The sequence below is a fragment of the Ambystoma mexicanum genome, chromosome 6p (assembly GCF_040938575.1).
Source record: "Ambystoma mexicanum isolate Mex_15411 chromosome 6p, UKY_AmexF1_1, whole genome shotgun sequence".
Lineage (NCBI taxonomy): Eukaryota > Metazoa > Chordata > Amphibia > Caudata > Ambystomatidae > Ambystoma > Ambystoma mexicanum.
The window spans coordinates 155,549,049-155,565,794 of NC_090935.1; the positions used below are offsets into that span (position 1 = coordinate 155,549,049).

The window sequence follows — 16,746 nt, forward strand, 5'->3', positions numbered from 1 at the left end:
TCCACCGTCTGTATGGAGCAGGGGGGGGGGGAGAGTTAATCCCACCTACCTCTAGCTCTGTCGGGCCAGGCCGCTGCCGTCCTCCACCACTCGGGGCTGGGTCGAAACAGCCCAAGAGCAGGAGCCGTTTGTCCGGGCGACCTCCGGTTGTAAGAAAAGTCAGTGTCCACTGCGTGTGCCGCACCACACCAGGCCGCTTCAAGCCCCAATCAGACAGGAGGTGGTCTGCCCTCAAGCTCCGGCGGCCATCTTGGTTTCGCAGTTCGGGGCCCCCGGCCTTCAGTAAATTGCAGATTATGGCCCTCCAAACGGGCAGACCACAGCCCGGATCTCCGCCGGTCGTAGCCCCCAGCTTCACGGGCACAATCGTGGCGTTGATGTCGCTCGATGTCCCCAGGAATCAGGATAAAGGTACAGGATTGTGTCGGCGCTTACGGGAGCTCACTCAGCTCACGTCCGCATCGCTCGCGCGCTAGCCACGCCCCAACATTGCATTTCTTGACTGTTGCATTTACTTGTGGTTCTGGTTAGGGCGTTTTCGATCAGGACTCCCAGATTGTTTATTACCTTAAATGGTGATGGTGCGGTTCCCATTTTCGTTGGCCACGGGATGGTGGTTTCGTTCTCTTGGTCTTTGGATATGATCATGATTTCTGTCTTTCCTGGATTGATTTTCAGGTTGTTGGCAGTTATCCAGTTGAAGACTTTTAGACACTAGATTAGGGTTGAATGATCACCTTGGGTGTCATTGATTTTGTAGATGATTTGGGTATCATCTGCGTAGTTGTAGCATGTAATATAGTACTTTTTTGAAGATGTGGAAAATCGGAGTCTGGTAGATGTTGAAGTACAGTGGTGATAGTGAGGATCCTTGTGGCACTCCATAGTCATTAACTCTTGGAGTGGATTTGAAGGGTTTAACCCATATGGTTTCTGTTCTGTCTGCTAGGAATGATTTAGTCCAGAGTAGTGCAGTGTCTGCTATGCCTATGTCGTCTAGTCTTTTGGTTAGGCTGTCTTGACTAACTGCGTCGAAGTTTGCAAAGAGGTCGAGTAGAATGAGGGCTGAGGTTGTGTTTCAGTCTGCGTTTGTTTTTAGGTCGTCCCAGATGGATAGTAGTGCTGTTTCCGTTCCTCTTGCGGGTCTGAAACAGACTTGAGCTTGGTCTAGCAGGTCGTGTTTTTCTACGTATTCTTGGGTTAGTTTATATCCGTAGGTTACCAGGAGTTTTGCCGGATAGGGAATGTTTGAAATAGGCCTGTAGTTGGAGAGGTCTTCTGCACCGCCACTTGTGTTTTTCAGAAGTGGCTTGATATATGGTGATGTGAAGGTCTTTAGTACAGTTCCTGTTGCTAGAGAAAGGTTCATAGGTTTTCTGTAGTATTCTGCTGGCGTTCCTTGTGCAAGGATTGATTTGTAGATGTCCGCGGGACAGGGATCCGTGGGTGATCCAGCTTTCTTGATGTGTTTTACCAGCAATGCAAATGCCTCTGCTGATATTTTAGGAACGTTTTTGAGTTTGTGCTGAGGTTCTGTGATGGGTTTGCTTTTTAGTATGCCGAGGTTGGTTGGTATGTTTTGTATGGTTTGTCGTATGTCGATTTTTTTTTTTCCGAAGCGGTCTGCCAGGTTGTTGCATAGTTTCTCTGAGGGGGGTTGGGATGTTATCACAGCCTGGTGGGTTTCTCATTTCTTTGATGTTAAACATTTCTTTTTGTGTGTTGGTGGCATTGGTGATTCTGTCATCATAATGCCTTCTCTTAGCCTTTTGAATTTTCTTCTTGTATGCACAGATTTTTTTCTGGAACAGTGTTATTTTGTCCGGGTTGTATTCTTTTCTGCATTCCAGTTCCATTTTTTTTTTGTTTTCCTTTTTTATGGTGCTTAATAGTGGGGTGAAGCATTTTGTCATTGCTCCTTTTTTTGATGGGGTGAATGGTTTGTCTGAGGCAATCTTGTCTATTCCGTCTGCAATGCACTTGTGTAGTAGCTCCGCTTTTCCGTCTAGGTCAGGTAGCTCTAGTTCTGTAGTTGATGGTTTGGTTAACTCCAGTTGTTCGAATAGGTTGCTTTCTTTGACGCGTTTCCAGTTTCTTTTTGAGGTGGTTGTGAGTTTGTTGTGAGTTTAGGGGGTTGGATGCAGACTTGAGTAGGCAGAATGATCACGAATGAGATGAGATGGTCACTCCACATTATGTATATCGGTGGTGCTGTGGTGATGACTTTTTCCTCCCCAAAAATTGCGTCAAGGGTGTGTCCTGCCGAGTGTGTTGCCCCTTTGACTAGTTGTCGTAGTTTCATGGTAGAGAGTTGTTCAGTCAGTGAGTTTAGGGAGTTGGCGTGACTGTCTTCAAACCAGATGTTGAAGTCCCCCAGGATGATAAGTTGTTTGTGGTTGATGGCTATGTTGGTGATAGCTTCTATGAAGTTGTCAACGACAATTGCGTCATATGTCTGTGGTCTGTACACCAGGATGAATGTGACGTTGGTATGTGGGCTTGCTGTTAGCTGTATTAACATGGTTTCACAGTTGGGGATGTTGTGCGGTTTGTCTGTTTTTATTTTCCGGTGTCCTTTGAATGCTATTGCAATGCCTCCTTTTTTGATTTTCCTGTTTATTTGAAGGCTTACTTGTTGAGGTCGTCTTCTGATCGGTGCTGGGGTTTCCTTCCTGGTCGATCTCTTGCTGAGGAGTGGGTTTTGGGGTGTCAGCGTCTTTGAAAAGTTCTTCTAGGTTCTGTCTTGGGTTTTTGTTTTCTTCGGGTTCGTCTTCCATGAGTTGTGGTTGTCGACTGGAAGTTCTTCTTGCTTTGGTGATGAAAGGTGTTATCGCATTGGTGATATGTTTGTTTCTTGTGGTCATCTTTTGCGTGATTGTGTGGGATAGTTTGATGTTGGTTTTGCTCTGGTAACCTGTTGTCGGCGAGGTAATGAGTTAAGTAGAGGAATTTGTCTCTTCTCTGTGTTGGTTCAATTCTTGTTCCCGACTTCGGGGGTGTGTTCTGTAGTTGGGGTTCTTTGTTGCTGTTTTGGAGTGTTTGTTGCTTCTATTTTTCTTTCCCTCAGAATGAGTAGTTTGTGCGGCATTATAAGAGGTTGTTGGGTCTTTATTTGTTTGCTGATGTCCAGTTGGTTCTGCTTGTCTTTTGGTGTCGTAATGTTCGTGGAGGGCTGTCCGCTAACAGGTCTAGGCCTGTGAGTGGTATTTTCGGCTGATGTTGTCGACTCGTCAGTTCAGTTGCTGTCTTGAGAGGGGCAAGAGGTGGATTAGGGGTTATATCGTTAAGTGTTCTCGGTGGCTCTCTTTAGTGTCGGTCTCTGTATACGTGGTTCAGGGTGATTTGGAGGGGCGCAGCTAGGACATAAGCCTTATGAGGTGTGAGCGTCTAATCAGGATGTCACTTCACAGTAATACACTGGTGGGTTCTGTCTCCCTTTAGGGGTGAGTTGATCAGCTTTATTTGAGAGACCTATATCTGAATATCGTACTAAGCAATCTAGAACTAGAACCCCTACTAAGCTTGAGAGACTTGTATAGTAAGAGGGCGGCCTATCAAGTCAATCTGAATATCACACAATGCAGCCTGGAATTAGAGCCCATACCAAATTTGAGAGACCTGTATAGTGGGAGAGAGGCCTATCGATGCAATCTAGATATCATGCAGTGCAATTTGGGGATAGAACCCTTACTAGATTTGAGACCTATATAGCGGTAGATGGGCCTGTCATTGCAATCTGAATAGGAATACAATGTAGCCTGGGGATAGAACCCCTGCTAAACCTGAGACTTGTATAGTGGGAGAGAGGCCAATCCATGCAATCTAAAAATATTATATTGTGCAATCTGGACACAAAACCCTGCCAGACTTGAGAGACCTGTATAGATCTATATAGAGGTGGGGAGGTCTGTGCCTAGCTGGTCAGATTGGTACAGTATTGAGTAATGATCAAATGCTCTCTAAATTTAGGTTGAGGGAGAGCGAGATGCAGTCGGGACTAATCACCTTGTTTATTATGGGTTTGGTAAGTGGTTCAGAATCTAGGTAGGGAGCTTGCCCTTACTCCTGACCCAGACCACTCCTACCTTACTGGTCCTTGTAGTTGATGGTTGAAGGCTGGTCACTGCTTCCCCTGCGGACACCTGCTGACACCTCTTGGAGCCGCCTCTGTTGGAGCCGCCCTTGGCCTTAGGGCCCTTGGCCGCAGGGCTGCACGGGCAGAGGGCTGCCCTGGGAAGAGCGGTGATGAGGGCCGAGAGAACCAGTGGTAGCAGGTGGGTGGATTGGGAGGCGGGAGGGAAGGAGAAGCAGGAAGCGGGCGCGGGGTGGGAGAGGGCTTACTAGGGGTCTCAGGCCTTCGCCCAATGCACAAAAAATGTACCAAACGGCAGCAGCAGGCAGCGGCAAAACTCACCGTGCTCCGATTGAAAAATAAATCACTATCCTAAGGGAAGCAAGAAAACCGAACACTAGGCACTGTTATTTCGACAAGTGGAGGCAATTTGTAGTTTGGTACCAGTCTAAACAAATTTACCACATCTCACATTCTAAATTATATGCTCCACCTACTGGATTCAGGATTAGTCTTCAACTCTATAAAGGTCCACCTGGCGGCTTTATCGGCTTACACCACCTCCCCCAAAAAAGTATTGTGGTGGAAGGTACAGGTCATTAAAGCATTCATGGAAGGAGTAAAGTGAGTCCACTTTCCCATTTCTAACACACCGCCGGGATGGGATCTCAATGTAGTACTCGTAAAGCTCATGGGGCTACCCCTTCGAGCCTATCCATAAGTCAAGTCTTAAGCACCTGACCTACAAGACTGTCTTTTTGGTGGCTATTACTGCCATAAGACGAGTTAGTGAATAACAAGCCTTGTTAGTGCAGGATGCTTTCTTTATCATACACAAAGAGAAACTGGTTTTATGCACTCATCCTAGGTTTTCGCCTAAGTTCATATCTAAATTTTACGTAAACCAGCACATTGAGCTACCAGCTTTCTTCCAGAACCCCCTAGTTCAGCTGAGGTAAAACTCAACACACTCGATGTAAGAAGGGCAGTCCTTTACTATGTAGACCAGACCAGAGCGCTAAAAGAAACATATAAACTGTTAGTCTCCGTAGCACCAGGCAGGGAAGGAGACCGCATTTTCAAGAATACCATCTCCAGATGGATAGTCAGATGTATAAAACTGTGCTATTTATCAAACAAGACACTGCCTTGCACGCCAAGAGCTCACTCCACAAGGAGCACAGGAGCCACTCTGGCTTTCATTGCAAATGTCCCCCTGGACAGCATTTGCAAAGCAGCTACATGGAGCTCAGTACACGCTTTCACTCAGCACTACTGCAGTGACACCCATTCCAAGACAGATTCCCAGGTGGGACAAGTGGTTCTAAAACATCTGTTTGCCAATGAACCTTCTCACAACCCACCACCTTCTCCTAACACTGCTTGCTAATCTATGCACAGCATGTGATCTAAGCAGATTCCACAAGCTTCAGAAGGTATACATCACTCACTGTAATCGTATTTCTGTTGCTTGTATCTGCTTAGATTCACATGCGCCCACCCTTCCTCCCCTTGGAGAGAAGATGCATGGATGCTTTATGAGCTTGTCTGATACATATCTGCTTGGATACACCTGTACTCGGGCTACTCTTCATGCTACCTCATGTAAGAAACAAAACCATCCGAGGGACCTCAACGTGTGAAGGACCATGGGTACAGTGGACAGGGATAGTATTAGTGGCACGCCCTGTTGAAGTCCCTTTTCGAATTTCGGAAACAACTGTAACACACTGCAGCTTCTACTTCATGTCGGCCTATGCACAGTATGTGAATCTAAGCAGATACAAGCATCAGAAATACGATTATGGTCAGTAATATATCCCTTATATAACTTATAAGTGTGTAAGATTTTTCTTAAACCACAGTATGCTCTGAAGTCTCTGTACCCAACTATAGCCCTCTCTCCTTCGACTAAGCCTGGCTGCCCGCCACTCTACCAATCCCCTTGCTAGTTTAAGCTTTTCCTAAGGGTTATAAACCTGTTAAATTTGGTGGGCTTTCCCAAGTCCAGTCCCAGACAGTGAATTTTGTAGAAGTAACACATGCTTGTTCATAAAAGGAAATTCCTGACTTGGAAAGGCAGGGAGAAACAAAGTGGCCAAAGAATATGCGGGAAACCTTGTGGCATGGCCATGTTGGGACACAAGCCAAAGTAGCCAAACGTAGTAAACTCGAGAGAGCTAAAACAAAATAAAGTAAAAATAGTGAAAAAGTAACTGCTGTAACCAATTTGTCTCTAGACATATTTAAAAGTAACCAAAAATCCATTCAGTGTAGTCTAGGGTGATACACAAGTATCTGCATTGCACTTCATTTGAAGATCTAGTGTGCAAAATGAAAGTTACCCAAAATAGATGACCTGTAAAAAGAAAAAGGGAATCCTAGTTTCCCAGTACTGATAGTTTGAAGAACTAGTCAGTTTCCCCTTAAAAAGCTGTGCAAAAGGCCAGTGGAGTGACACTGAAAGCTTTACTTCATTGTAAAAAGTCAGGACAAGTTGTAAAAGCAAAAGCAAAATGTTTGGGGATCAATAGAATATGCAGGATATGTTTCTCTAAGAGAAAACATTCCTAGCAGTTGTGTATATGTACTGCAATATAATCGTTTTCTAAAGCAGGTGAATCCATGAAAGATCCAATGCTGGAGAAGAAGGAAGTTGCCTAACTGTAACTCCTGTTCTCATTGGTATCTTTCATGGATTCACATGCAACCCTCTCTCATTTTGCCACGTAATGTTAGCTGCCAAATATGAAGTTTCTTAAATACCTTCTACCTTGATTGAGAACCACCTTTCAGTTTAAAAAAAAAAGCCAAAAAACTGTGTATTATGATCATTTAATTTTTTTGACGAAGTTGCCAGTTCAGCTCAAGTATGAAAGTTATACGCACCAGGGTGGCTTTATGATATTTTCGAAAGTATCTGATCAAGTCACATTCCTCTCCATTGATTCGCTTCATTGTATACCTTCGTTTTGACCTCCCTGTAGTTAGCAATACGCAAGCATGGACAGGTATACTGAGAAAGGAGCAGATCTGTATAATCTGCAGTAAGGAGGTGGAAACGGCTAGACACTTACCAACTGTGACCCATTGGTAGAGTTCTATAAAAAGGGCTCTACCCCTTTCCTAGATCACTTCTCAGACCAGTTCTGGAGTGCTGTGTACGGCGCTGAATCGCTTGTGGTCACATCAGCCGCATTTCACATTTGGAATCGTGTTGGTGGCAGATTATCTAATTTGTAAACTCCTTTCATCCTGGCATTCTAAAATCATCTTGGTGGTGGTTCAATGAATTTATAATCGGGTTATATGAATGGGGCACTTCCCCTCTCCCATATAAGGTCCCAACATTTCTTAAATTGATAGCGAGAGCAGTATTTTTTAATGCTCTTTTAATATGTATTAATGCAATATTCGTTTTAATTGTAGCAGTCTTTATAAGCTAATTGGTTGTCATTTTACGTAATTTTTGTATTTTATTTTTTTTGGCTGACTGGTGTTTATGTGCAAAGGTATTACCAGTAGCACAAATAAATAAAAAAAATGAACATGGCCACTAGGGGTGGAGCTAAGGGCATCTCTCTAATTGTCTGTGGGCAATGACTCAAAATGACTAATGGAGCACTAAAGTGACAAGCTGTTAAAAACATTTAAAGGTCAATTGCTTTAATGATCTAGAAGATTCCCAGGCTAACTGGGAATATTTAAAAGAATGTGAATCCATGATTTGACGCCAATGCTGGAAATCCAGAGCTGCCGATAAATAACTTGTTCCTTCTCCACCATAGACAACCGAAAGGTTGCTTCCTCTCCATCTCCCCTGGAAACCCGCCAAGCCTAATCTGCTTTTCCCTATAACCGGGAACTTAAAACTACATTTGTTAGGCTCTTTTTGACTAAACATTTCTTATACTTTCACAAAGTATCTAAAATGTTACTCCTCTTTAAAATCATGTTAATATCCTATAGAGATTGCTTGGGAGTTTTAGGAACCTTCTCTTGTTTTAATACGCTCTTAATTTTAAGAGTAAAGTCTGAATACTTACGCACAGCTTCCAGAGTCGGGATTAACTTGATGGAACTCAATGCCTAACTCCAAAGTTTGGTCTTTCTAAGACCTCACCAATGGACACTTGAAAAATCTCACCGACAGGATATGAAATGGTGGAAGAGGATCAATGGAGGGATGGCTATATGGAGCAATAAGTAATGCCTTGTCTAATTTTGCAAGCGCTGAAAGTTACCACTTAGATCTTGCTAAGTCAGTGGCAAGGAAAAGCAGCCACTCCTGATATTTTATTACAGGTAAGTAGTAGCTTGTTGTTAATATAGTTTGATACTGTATTTTTAAATGTATTGCAGAAGTACAGTTTTAAGATGATTGTGGTTCATGCCGTTTGTTGCCCTCCTCATGTTTGGTTTTTCTCATGACAGAATGGACATAGTGGCACACGGACGCCGCAGGATGTCAACAGTATGTATATCAAGCTTCATTAAAAAGAATTCTATCCCACCTGTGCTTGTGGTATTTGTGATGCTTTACCTTGCTGAATTGTTGTAAGCATGTCTTGTTTCACTAACCACTTGACGGTGAAGTGTGCAATTGTAACAATACAATATATTGAATATGAGACAGTCTCTCAGTACGGACTGTCTTTGGGACTGATAAGTTTCCTCCTAAGAATAAGAAAAAAGACCAAGAGAAGAAAAGCAGAAGGTTTTACTGCCTTCAAAAAGTCATACCAGTACTCAAAACAAAGCCTAAAGTGTGTCCGATAGACTTTTTTTGCTGCTTTCACCTGATAAACTAACACACACCATATATATGGAGTGCTGTTTGGGGCCTCTTGGTCTCCTTTCTGTGTATGAGGTGCACTAGTTTTAGGGAGTTTTACACAAATTGCTGTCTGTGACAGAAATTAGAAAAGCCAACCTTGGATGTACAGTATTTGGCTTGAAGCACACGAAGGTTTGGTTGAATTGCTGTGCAGCCAGGCTTAGTCTAGAAGGGATGTAGGAAGGTAGAAATAACTCGGAGCATACACTAATTCAGGAAACAAATACTCCTAGTTATACAAAAATAGTCTCTATATATTTTCAAGGAAATCACTTCAGTTGCAGGGCCGTTAAGATGAGAACTTAATGCAATAAAACCCTGGAAATTCAGCTAAAGATCACATCCCTGATGACATCACTGGTCACAACACTAATTGCATTGTATATAAAATGCTTACATCAATAATGGAATTAGACAGAACATAAGTTAGATCATGAAAACTTTGTTTACCTTAATAACAATTTAGGCTGTTGACTTGGCCATGACAAAGGCTGGGGTCACTGGCAGCACCAAAGGCCATGGCTAGTGGTCGGTTATGGTTCAAAAATACCAATGTGTGTGACTAAAAGCCATGCCTCGTAGCCTGTCACTGTTTTAATATATGCAGTGGGCAACGTTGTAAGCTGTAGTCAGTGGCCATGGTTAAAGGCCATTGCTTAGTGCCCGTTAATATAACAGAATTTCTGATGCTTGTGAATCTGCTTAGTCACATGCTGTGCATCTAGTCCGACATCTAGTGCGAATCGCAGAGTATTGCATCTAGTCTTTCGAGGATCGAAAGGGGACGTTGACATGGGCATGTTTGTAACACTATCCCTAATGTGATGTGTAGTGTACCCAAGATCCTTCACATGTCGAGGTTCGTCGGGCTGTTTTTCTTCATCCAGCTAGCTGGTCGCCTTATGTAGAGCTGGAAAAATTGCTAATATCTTTGTCCACGACCTCCGGTCGTTTAATATTCGTCTTTTTCATTGATGATTACTTCGCTGCCAACTCCTAAGACAACTCCAGACTTCGGCGGCTGGTTACTCAGGTCGACGCTGTCGACTGCGTAGCCTCGGCCCTCTGGCAGTGGTGGTCTAGGGAAAACCTCTTGAAGGGGAAGACCTTCAGCACCCCCGCAGTAGAAGCCACTCTCACTACGGACGCATCACTGATGGGATGGGGGGGGGGGGCGTCACTACCTACAGCGCACAGCTTTTTGTCCCCAGCAGTAGTGTACAGCCACATAAACCTGTTGGAGTTATTGGCAGTGTTCAAGGCCCTAAAAGCTTTTCAGGCGCAACTTCAGGGTAAGACAGTACTGGTCCTCACGGACAGCACCACGGCCATATGTATTACCTGAACAAACAGGGGGGCACACACTATCCAGGTCTATCCAAACTGTCCCAGAACATTTGGAAGTAGGCTCTCAAACACAGGATGTTCCTCCTGTCTCATAACGTTCCACGGGAACTCAATCTTCTGGCAGATGTACTCAGCATAGACTTCCCTCTACCCACAGAGTATGAATAGCAATTGCACAAAGACAACATCATCGTAGAATGGGGCTTCCCAGAGATCGACTTGTTCACAACTCTGGAGAACGCACAATGCATAGATTACGCCTCCAGGTACCTCCATAACCGCTCTAAGGGGAACGGTCTCTGGATATTTGTGCATGCTTTTCCTCCAACTCCCGTTCTAAACAAGATAGTGCACAAGATGTACCAGGAACCAGTCACAATGATTCTGGTGGCCCCCATGTGGGCCCGCCAACCCTAGTTCTCCCATCTGATGGCTATTTCAATCTCTCCTCCGATGAAACTGCCTTGCCCATACAACAATGCACTCACGAGACAAGGGAAAGACACTCCATCCTTGCCCGCAAAACCTCAATCTAGCGGCCTGGCCCCTGAGGTCATAGTTTGTGCACTTCCAGCTTCCTCAGAGATGTATGAACATTCTTAAGGAGGCAAGAAACCCTAATACCAGACATTGCTACTCCAATAAGTGGAAGCGCTTTATCTGGTGCCATTCGAAGAGCATCCATCCCATTGACTGCTCTCCTACCCTCATTGTGTTATACCCGACTCACCTACTGGACTCAAGTTTGGCCTTTAATTCACTGAAGGTCCACCTGGCTGCACTTTCGGCATACAGTACGACCCAGAAGGAGTCACCGAGGTAGAAGATCCCAGTGATCAAAGCATTTATGGAAGGGATTAAAAGACTTCATCCCCCTATTTCCAACCTAGCTTCTGGATAGGACCTGAATGTGGTTCTGATGAGACTAATTCGACCTCCCTTTGAACCTATGCATAAGACTGGCTTTAAAGCACTCACTTACAGGACCGTCTTTTTGGTGGCAGTCACATCACTAAGAAGAGTTGGTGAACTACAGGCCCTTTCAGTTCAGGACCCGTTTGTCAGAATTCAGAAAGATGAGGTGGTTCTCCGCACTCACCCACGGTTTGTGCCTAAATTCATTTCAAAGTTCCACATGAACCAATCAATAGAACTACCCAACTTTTTCCAGAACCCCACTAACGTGGCAAAAAGAAGTCTCCACACACTTGTTGCGAGGAGAGCAGTCCTATATTATCTGGAAAAAACTACACCACTAAGAAAGACAAACCAGTTTTTCGTTTCAGTGGCAGCTGGTAGAGAATGGGACCCTGTCTCTAAATCAGCCATCTCAAAGTGGATTGTAAACTGCATCAGACTGTGCTACTCTTGCCAAGAGAGATCTGTCTTCAAGCCTAGAGCACAGTACTCATGGCACTGGGTTTTCCATCGCGTTCATTGCAAATGTTCCTCTTTAGTCCATTTGTAAAACAGCAACATGGAGTTCTGTACATACCTTTACAAAACACTGCTGCCTGGATACTCAGTCTGATTCTCAGGTGGGACAAGAGGTACTAAGACGACATCTCTTTAGTACTGTTCCTTCACACATACCACCACCATCTCTGGGTACTGCTTGCTAGTCTATGCACAGCATGTGACTCTAAGCAGATTCACAAGCATCAGAAGCCATGCATTGTTTATGGTAATAGCATTTCCGATGATTGTATCTGCTTAGATTGACATGTGCCCACTTTTCCTCCCTACTCGGAGTAGAAGGAACATAGACATTGTACTACTTACTCTCTATCTGTACTCATGGTGGTTATAAGGCTCCCTCACGGCAGAATAAACACAACCAGAGGGACCTTGACGCGTGAAGGATCTTGGGTACACTACACGTCACGTTAGGGATAGTGTTACAAGCACGCGCATGTTGAAGTCCCCTTTCGGTCCTCGAAAGACGAGATGCAATACTCTGTGATCTGACTAGATGTCAGACTATATGCACAGCATGTGAATCTAAGCCGGTACAATGATCAGAAATGTTATTACGATAAGTAATGCATGTCATACAGTTGGCCACAGCCTTTGGCTGTGCTATTTGGCTAGTATTGGGTTGAAAACCATGGCTAGCGGCTGCTTAGTGTATATAATACACAGTGGGCATGGTCGAAGGCCATAGCTAGTGGCTGGTTAGTGTTGTGTAATGCACAGTGGGCAGAGATGAAGGCCAACGCGTATTGCATTTTATTATTTTAAAGTGGACATGGCCTAAAGATGCACCAACTGATCAAGGTCAGAGGCCATGGCTAGTGGCCCATTTATATCTTAGAATATATAGTGGCACACTGGTAAAGGCCAAAATATATGGTTGGTAGCTTGCTAGTGTTTTAAAATATTCCGTGCACATGGGTGAAAGTTGTGACCACTGTCCTTAACTGAAGGCCATGATTAGTACCCATTCATGTGTTAAAATATATTTGGCTGTGCACTCAGCATGGCTAAAGGCCATGCTTAATGCCATTTAGTGTAATGTAATTAGTGATGTCATCAGTGTTGTCACTGTGGTCATAGTCTGCGCAACAGGGGGCGCAAAGTTAAGGTGTCTTTAGCTGAATTTCCAGGGTTTTGTTTCATTAAGTTCTCACCTTAACGTCCCTGCAACTAAATTATTTTCCTTGAATATATTCCTGAATGCATCCAGACCACTAAAACGCTACCAGACTACTAGGCATGGCCTACGGATTGTAGGCTTTGAGAACTGACAATGTTTTTAGCCAATGCGCAGTGAGTTTAAATTATTTGCCATGGAGCACACACTTTGGTTAAACAGCGTTCTCCAAATGGTACACCACTTTTCGGCGCTATCATATTGGCGCAGGCCGATTTGGCAATCCCAATCCTCTCCAACACTCATTTTGTCATCCTTTGTGTTGCGAAAGCCATGCCGGCGAAGATATTTTGGCACGAGGGATTTTTGCACGTGGCTGACCTTGCAGCCACGTTTATAGGCCCTCATGCTTAATAAGATCACAGGACTGCACTGCAAAAAACCTTGCCTCCTTCCACTTGCGGTACTTTTCTGTTCATTAAATTAGTTAAATACAAAACAAACACAGCCTTGATCACTGGTCTGCCAGAGTTCAAGGCCCAGCATTTAAGCTCTCGGCCACACTGGCTTGGTGCTTCAGGGGGCATAATGACTATAATTTAAAATGTACACTAGGTATGAAACTTGTGAAAATTCAAACAATAACATCATTGTAGCATAATGTTTAAGTGCTGCTTCTCGAACTCCTTAAGGCCAGGCTTCTCTGAGAGCAGCCTCGCTTATGAATGTTTTTCTTTCATTTTTTCAGTTTTTATAATGTTGCCCAGAGAGAGTGTAGTCCTATTTCAATATATGTGCAGTGTAAGGGAGAATGTGTGGTGTGAGGGCGTATGTCATCTGAGAGGGTGTGCATTCAATGTGTGTTTGAGGTGAGCGTGTTTGTGTGTACATGGTGTAAAGTTGTTTGAGGGATAGTTGCATGCAGTTTATAATGTTACAGTAAATAAATGTTTCATGATTAATATGTGTTCAATTCTGCAAAGATTGTGTAATACATGGCCCATCCTGTTTTATATTGCATTTAATCTACAAAATGCAGATTGCCTGCCAGTTCATACCAATTGCCTCCCCTCTCCCTTCTCGCCAAAACATCCTTGCGCCGAGAGGTCCCTGCCCCAACTGACTGCGTCTAACTGGGCGAGCCCAAACAGAACCTGCAGCAAAAAGGTCACGCCATAACGGCGTACACCTAACTGGCCATGCCGAAATTCCCTGTCATGTGCTCCAAGCTCCTTGTTTTATGGGTGACTGTCACACAACACCAACTAACCAAATTTAAGCAGCACAGAAATGGGGGAAAAAAATGACCGCCTGCAAGAATAACATATGCCCAGGTACTTTCTGTACCCGTAGTGAAACTCAAAAGCTGGCACCCATGAATATACGCACAGTAAGAAGCCACATATTTTAAAATGAAATATACACATGTAGTTCAATTGACCTTCACCTTAGAAGAAAGTGCGCCCGACAAAATAGCATTGGACGAACACCAGAAAAATAACCGGAGAGGACATCTTTCAACAAATATGCTGGCAAAGTATAAAAGGTGTTTACCTTTTAAACCTTGCCATCTGTTTTGAAATATTTTATGGAAAACAGAATCCCAATATAAAACAAGTGCTTCTTGTCTTGTGGATAAGCGTCTGCACTGAGATCACAACAACCGGAGTTACTTGCCCACTCTTCATTTGCCCTCCTCACCCCCATGTCCGTCAGCAGTATTCTGCTTTATAAAGCTAACATCAACTGTTCACATACCATAGTGTCACTTAAATATGTAAATCCTTGTTAGGGAGAATTCTCAGAAATGTGGTAATTTCCCCCACCTTGGAGACCCCCAGCAACTTTTCTAGATTTTGAGGACTTTTTTTTACCTGGCGAGAGTGAGACTGTTAGGCAAAGTTTGTATGCAGTGCCCTTTGGGACCACTGCACACAACTAGGACTACAGGTGTAAGCAAAACCAACCTTTGGTATAAATCTGTACCACACAGTTTTTGGTAGCGAGCTGAGCAGCCAGGCTCATCTCGAGCAAGAATGTGAGATTGTAAGGGTGTTACACAAAGGTCTACAATGACAAGTATTCAGTAGACACTTGCACTCAAGGTTTCTTGGTGAAACGTCTCTTAATTTATTACACAATCATTTATAAAGCATTCACTAAATAGGGCAACCATTATCACGCAAAAATTATTCTACAATACTAATACTCAATACTAAGCAGTTGAGCTCCCTTACAGTAGGAGCCAAATAGCATTGAAGTAGCAGCAAAAAGGCATAAGTTGATTAAACAAATATTAGTTATTTTATTTGAGTTCACCAGAGGAGTTGATTTAATGCAATAGGTTGGCCAAAGTTAATGGGCTAGTGTCTTGTATAAGTAAAAAGGGTTCTGGTATTTAAAACGGAAAAGTCTTTGCCACGGTTCTTAGAAGTAGTTCACAGAAGAAAGGTTTGTATGTCTAGTCACAAGCTGACTAGGCCTGCAAGTTGCAAAGTTCCACAAACTTTCGCTGTGAGAGGCAAGTTCTCACGGTTGGGTTTTCACAGTACCTTATATTGAAGAAAAAGGTGCAGGTGAAGACTTCTGTTCCTGGCAGTTCCTGCAGTACTTTCTGTTCCTGAGCCTCAGTCGTGGGGACAAGAGGGAGGACGTCGGGGGACTCCTACACTGCATGGGGACTGGTCACAAAGCTGGCAAAATGGCAAATCTTCAATTCCGGTTGCTGTTTCTTCAAGCACACAAGCCGGTGTCCTTCTCCCTGGTTAATCCCAACCAGCTCCGAGAATGGTATCCAGGTGGTTTATGGATTGCCTGGTCCCACTAACTCAAAGGGAGAAGTCTTCCTTGAAGGGCTTCTCTGTCGAGATAAACTTGGCAAGTCGGACCTGCAGCAGGGCTTCACCGGGCAAACCAACGGTCGAGGAATTGCAGCAGATGTCCTCTTCCAGCTAGTCTTCGGTTCTTTCATTCCAGTGGTCGACACTGCCTTCCAAGCAAAGAGACTCACCTTTTATCCAGTTTTCTCCCATTCATTCCAGCCTAGATGCCACTCACCCAGCGGGGGTGGCTGTCCTTGCCGGACAGTCATCCAGCAAATCACGCCAGAGTGCATTTGGGTCTCCTAGGAGACGAAGCACAGGGAGTTTCGGGCACCTCCCTGACTTCCTGCCCACCTCAGGCGCTGAGTTGGTCTTCAGTCCTGAAGCCCCACCAAGGCACACGAACAAAGGAACCAAACCTGGTTTGGCATGCAGGGACAAACACTAGAAGGACCTTTCCAAAATGAAATGGTGAAATTGAAGACCGGAATCTGTTTAAGCAAAGGGGCTTCAGGCGACATCTTGAAAAACATGGCTCCCGCTATTTTTAGCAACCAGTGTTCGCGGTCGTGAAAAATCATGGTAGTTTGTTCCAAAACCACTGCCACCAGCCATTTTGATAGGAAAGGGTAGCTTTTGACTGCTACATGAGTTTCTAGACACAGGGGATACTAGATAACCCCTCCAGCACTCTGTTGTGAGATAGGGTGTGCCGGGTCTAGGAATTTAAAAAGACTACTAAAGTCAATTTAACTTTACATTCTCTAGGAAACAGTGAGGGTGCTGTGTAACACACATAAGATGCCTATGGAGTTATCTTAAAACACTGTAACCAAAGAACACAAAAGAAAAACACACATCAAAATACATGAGATAGTGGGAAAAAAGCTTACACTCTTCAGGTAAAGAAAACAAGTCCTCAAAATCCAGCAAAGTTGCTTGGGGTCTCTAAGGTGAAGGGAATTGACATTTTTATTAGAGTCCTCCCTAACAGAGACCCTTTTTTCCCACTCATGTATTTTAATGTGATTTTGAACACTGTTTCTTTTGGTTGTGGAGTCTGAAAAACTCCATA

The 16,746-nt window shown here is 44.0% G+C and overlaps 1 protein-coding gene across 11 annotated transcripts in view; it reads left to right on the forward strand.

Moving 5' to 3' along the window:
* The window catches only part of UBAP2 (ubiquitin associated protein 2), a 1,758,279-nt gene that overhangs the window by 871,166 nt on the left and 870,367 nt on the right, over window positions 1-16,746 (forward strand). For all 11 annotated transcript variants that reach the window (XM_069626852.1, XM_069626853.1, XM_069626850.1 and 8 more), the window contains one exon: window positions 8,507-8,546. In XM_069626852.1, the coding sequence (XP_069482953.1) occupies window positions 8,507-8,546 (40 nt within the window). The remainder of the gene's footprint in view (window positions 1-8,506; window positions 8,547-16,746) is intronic.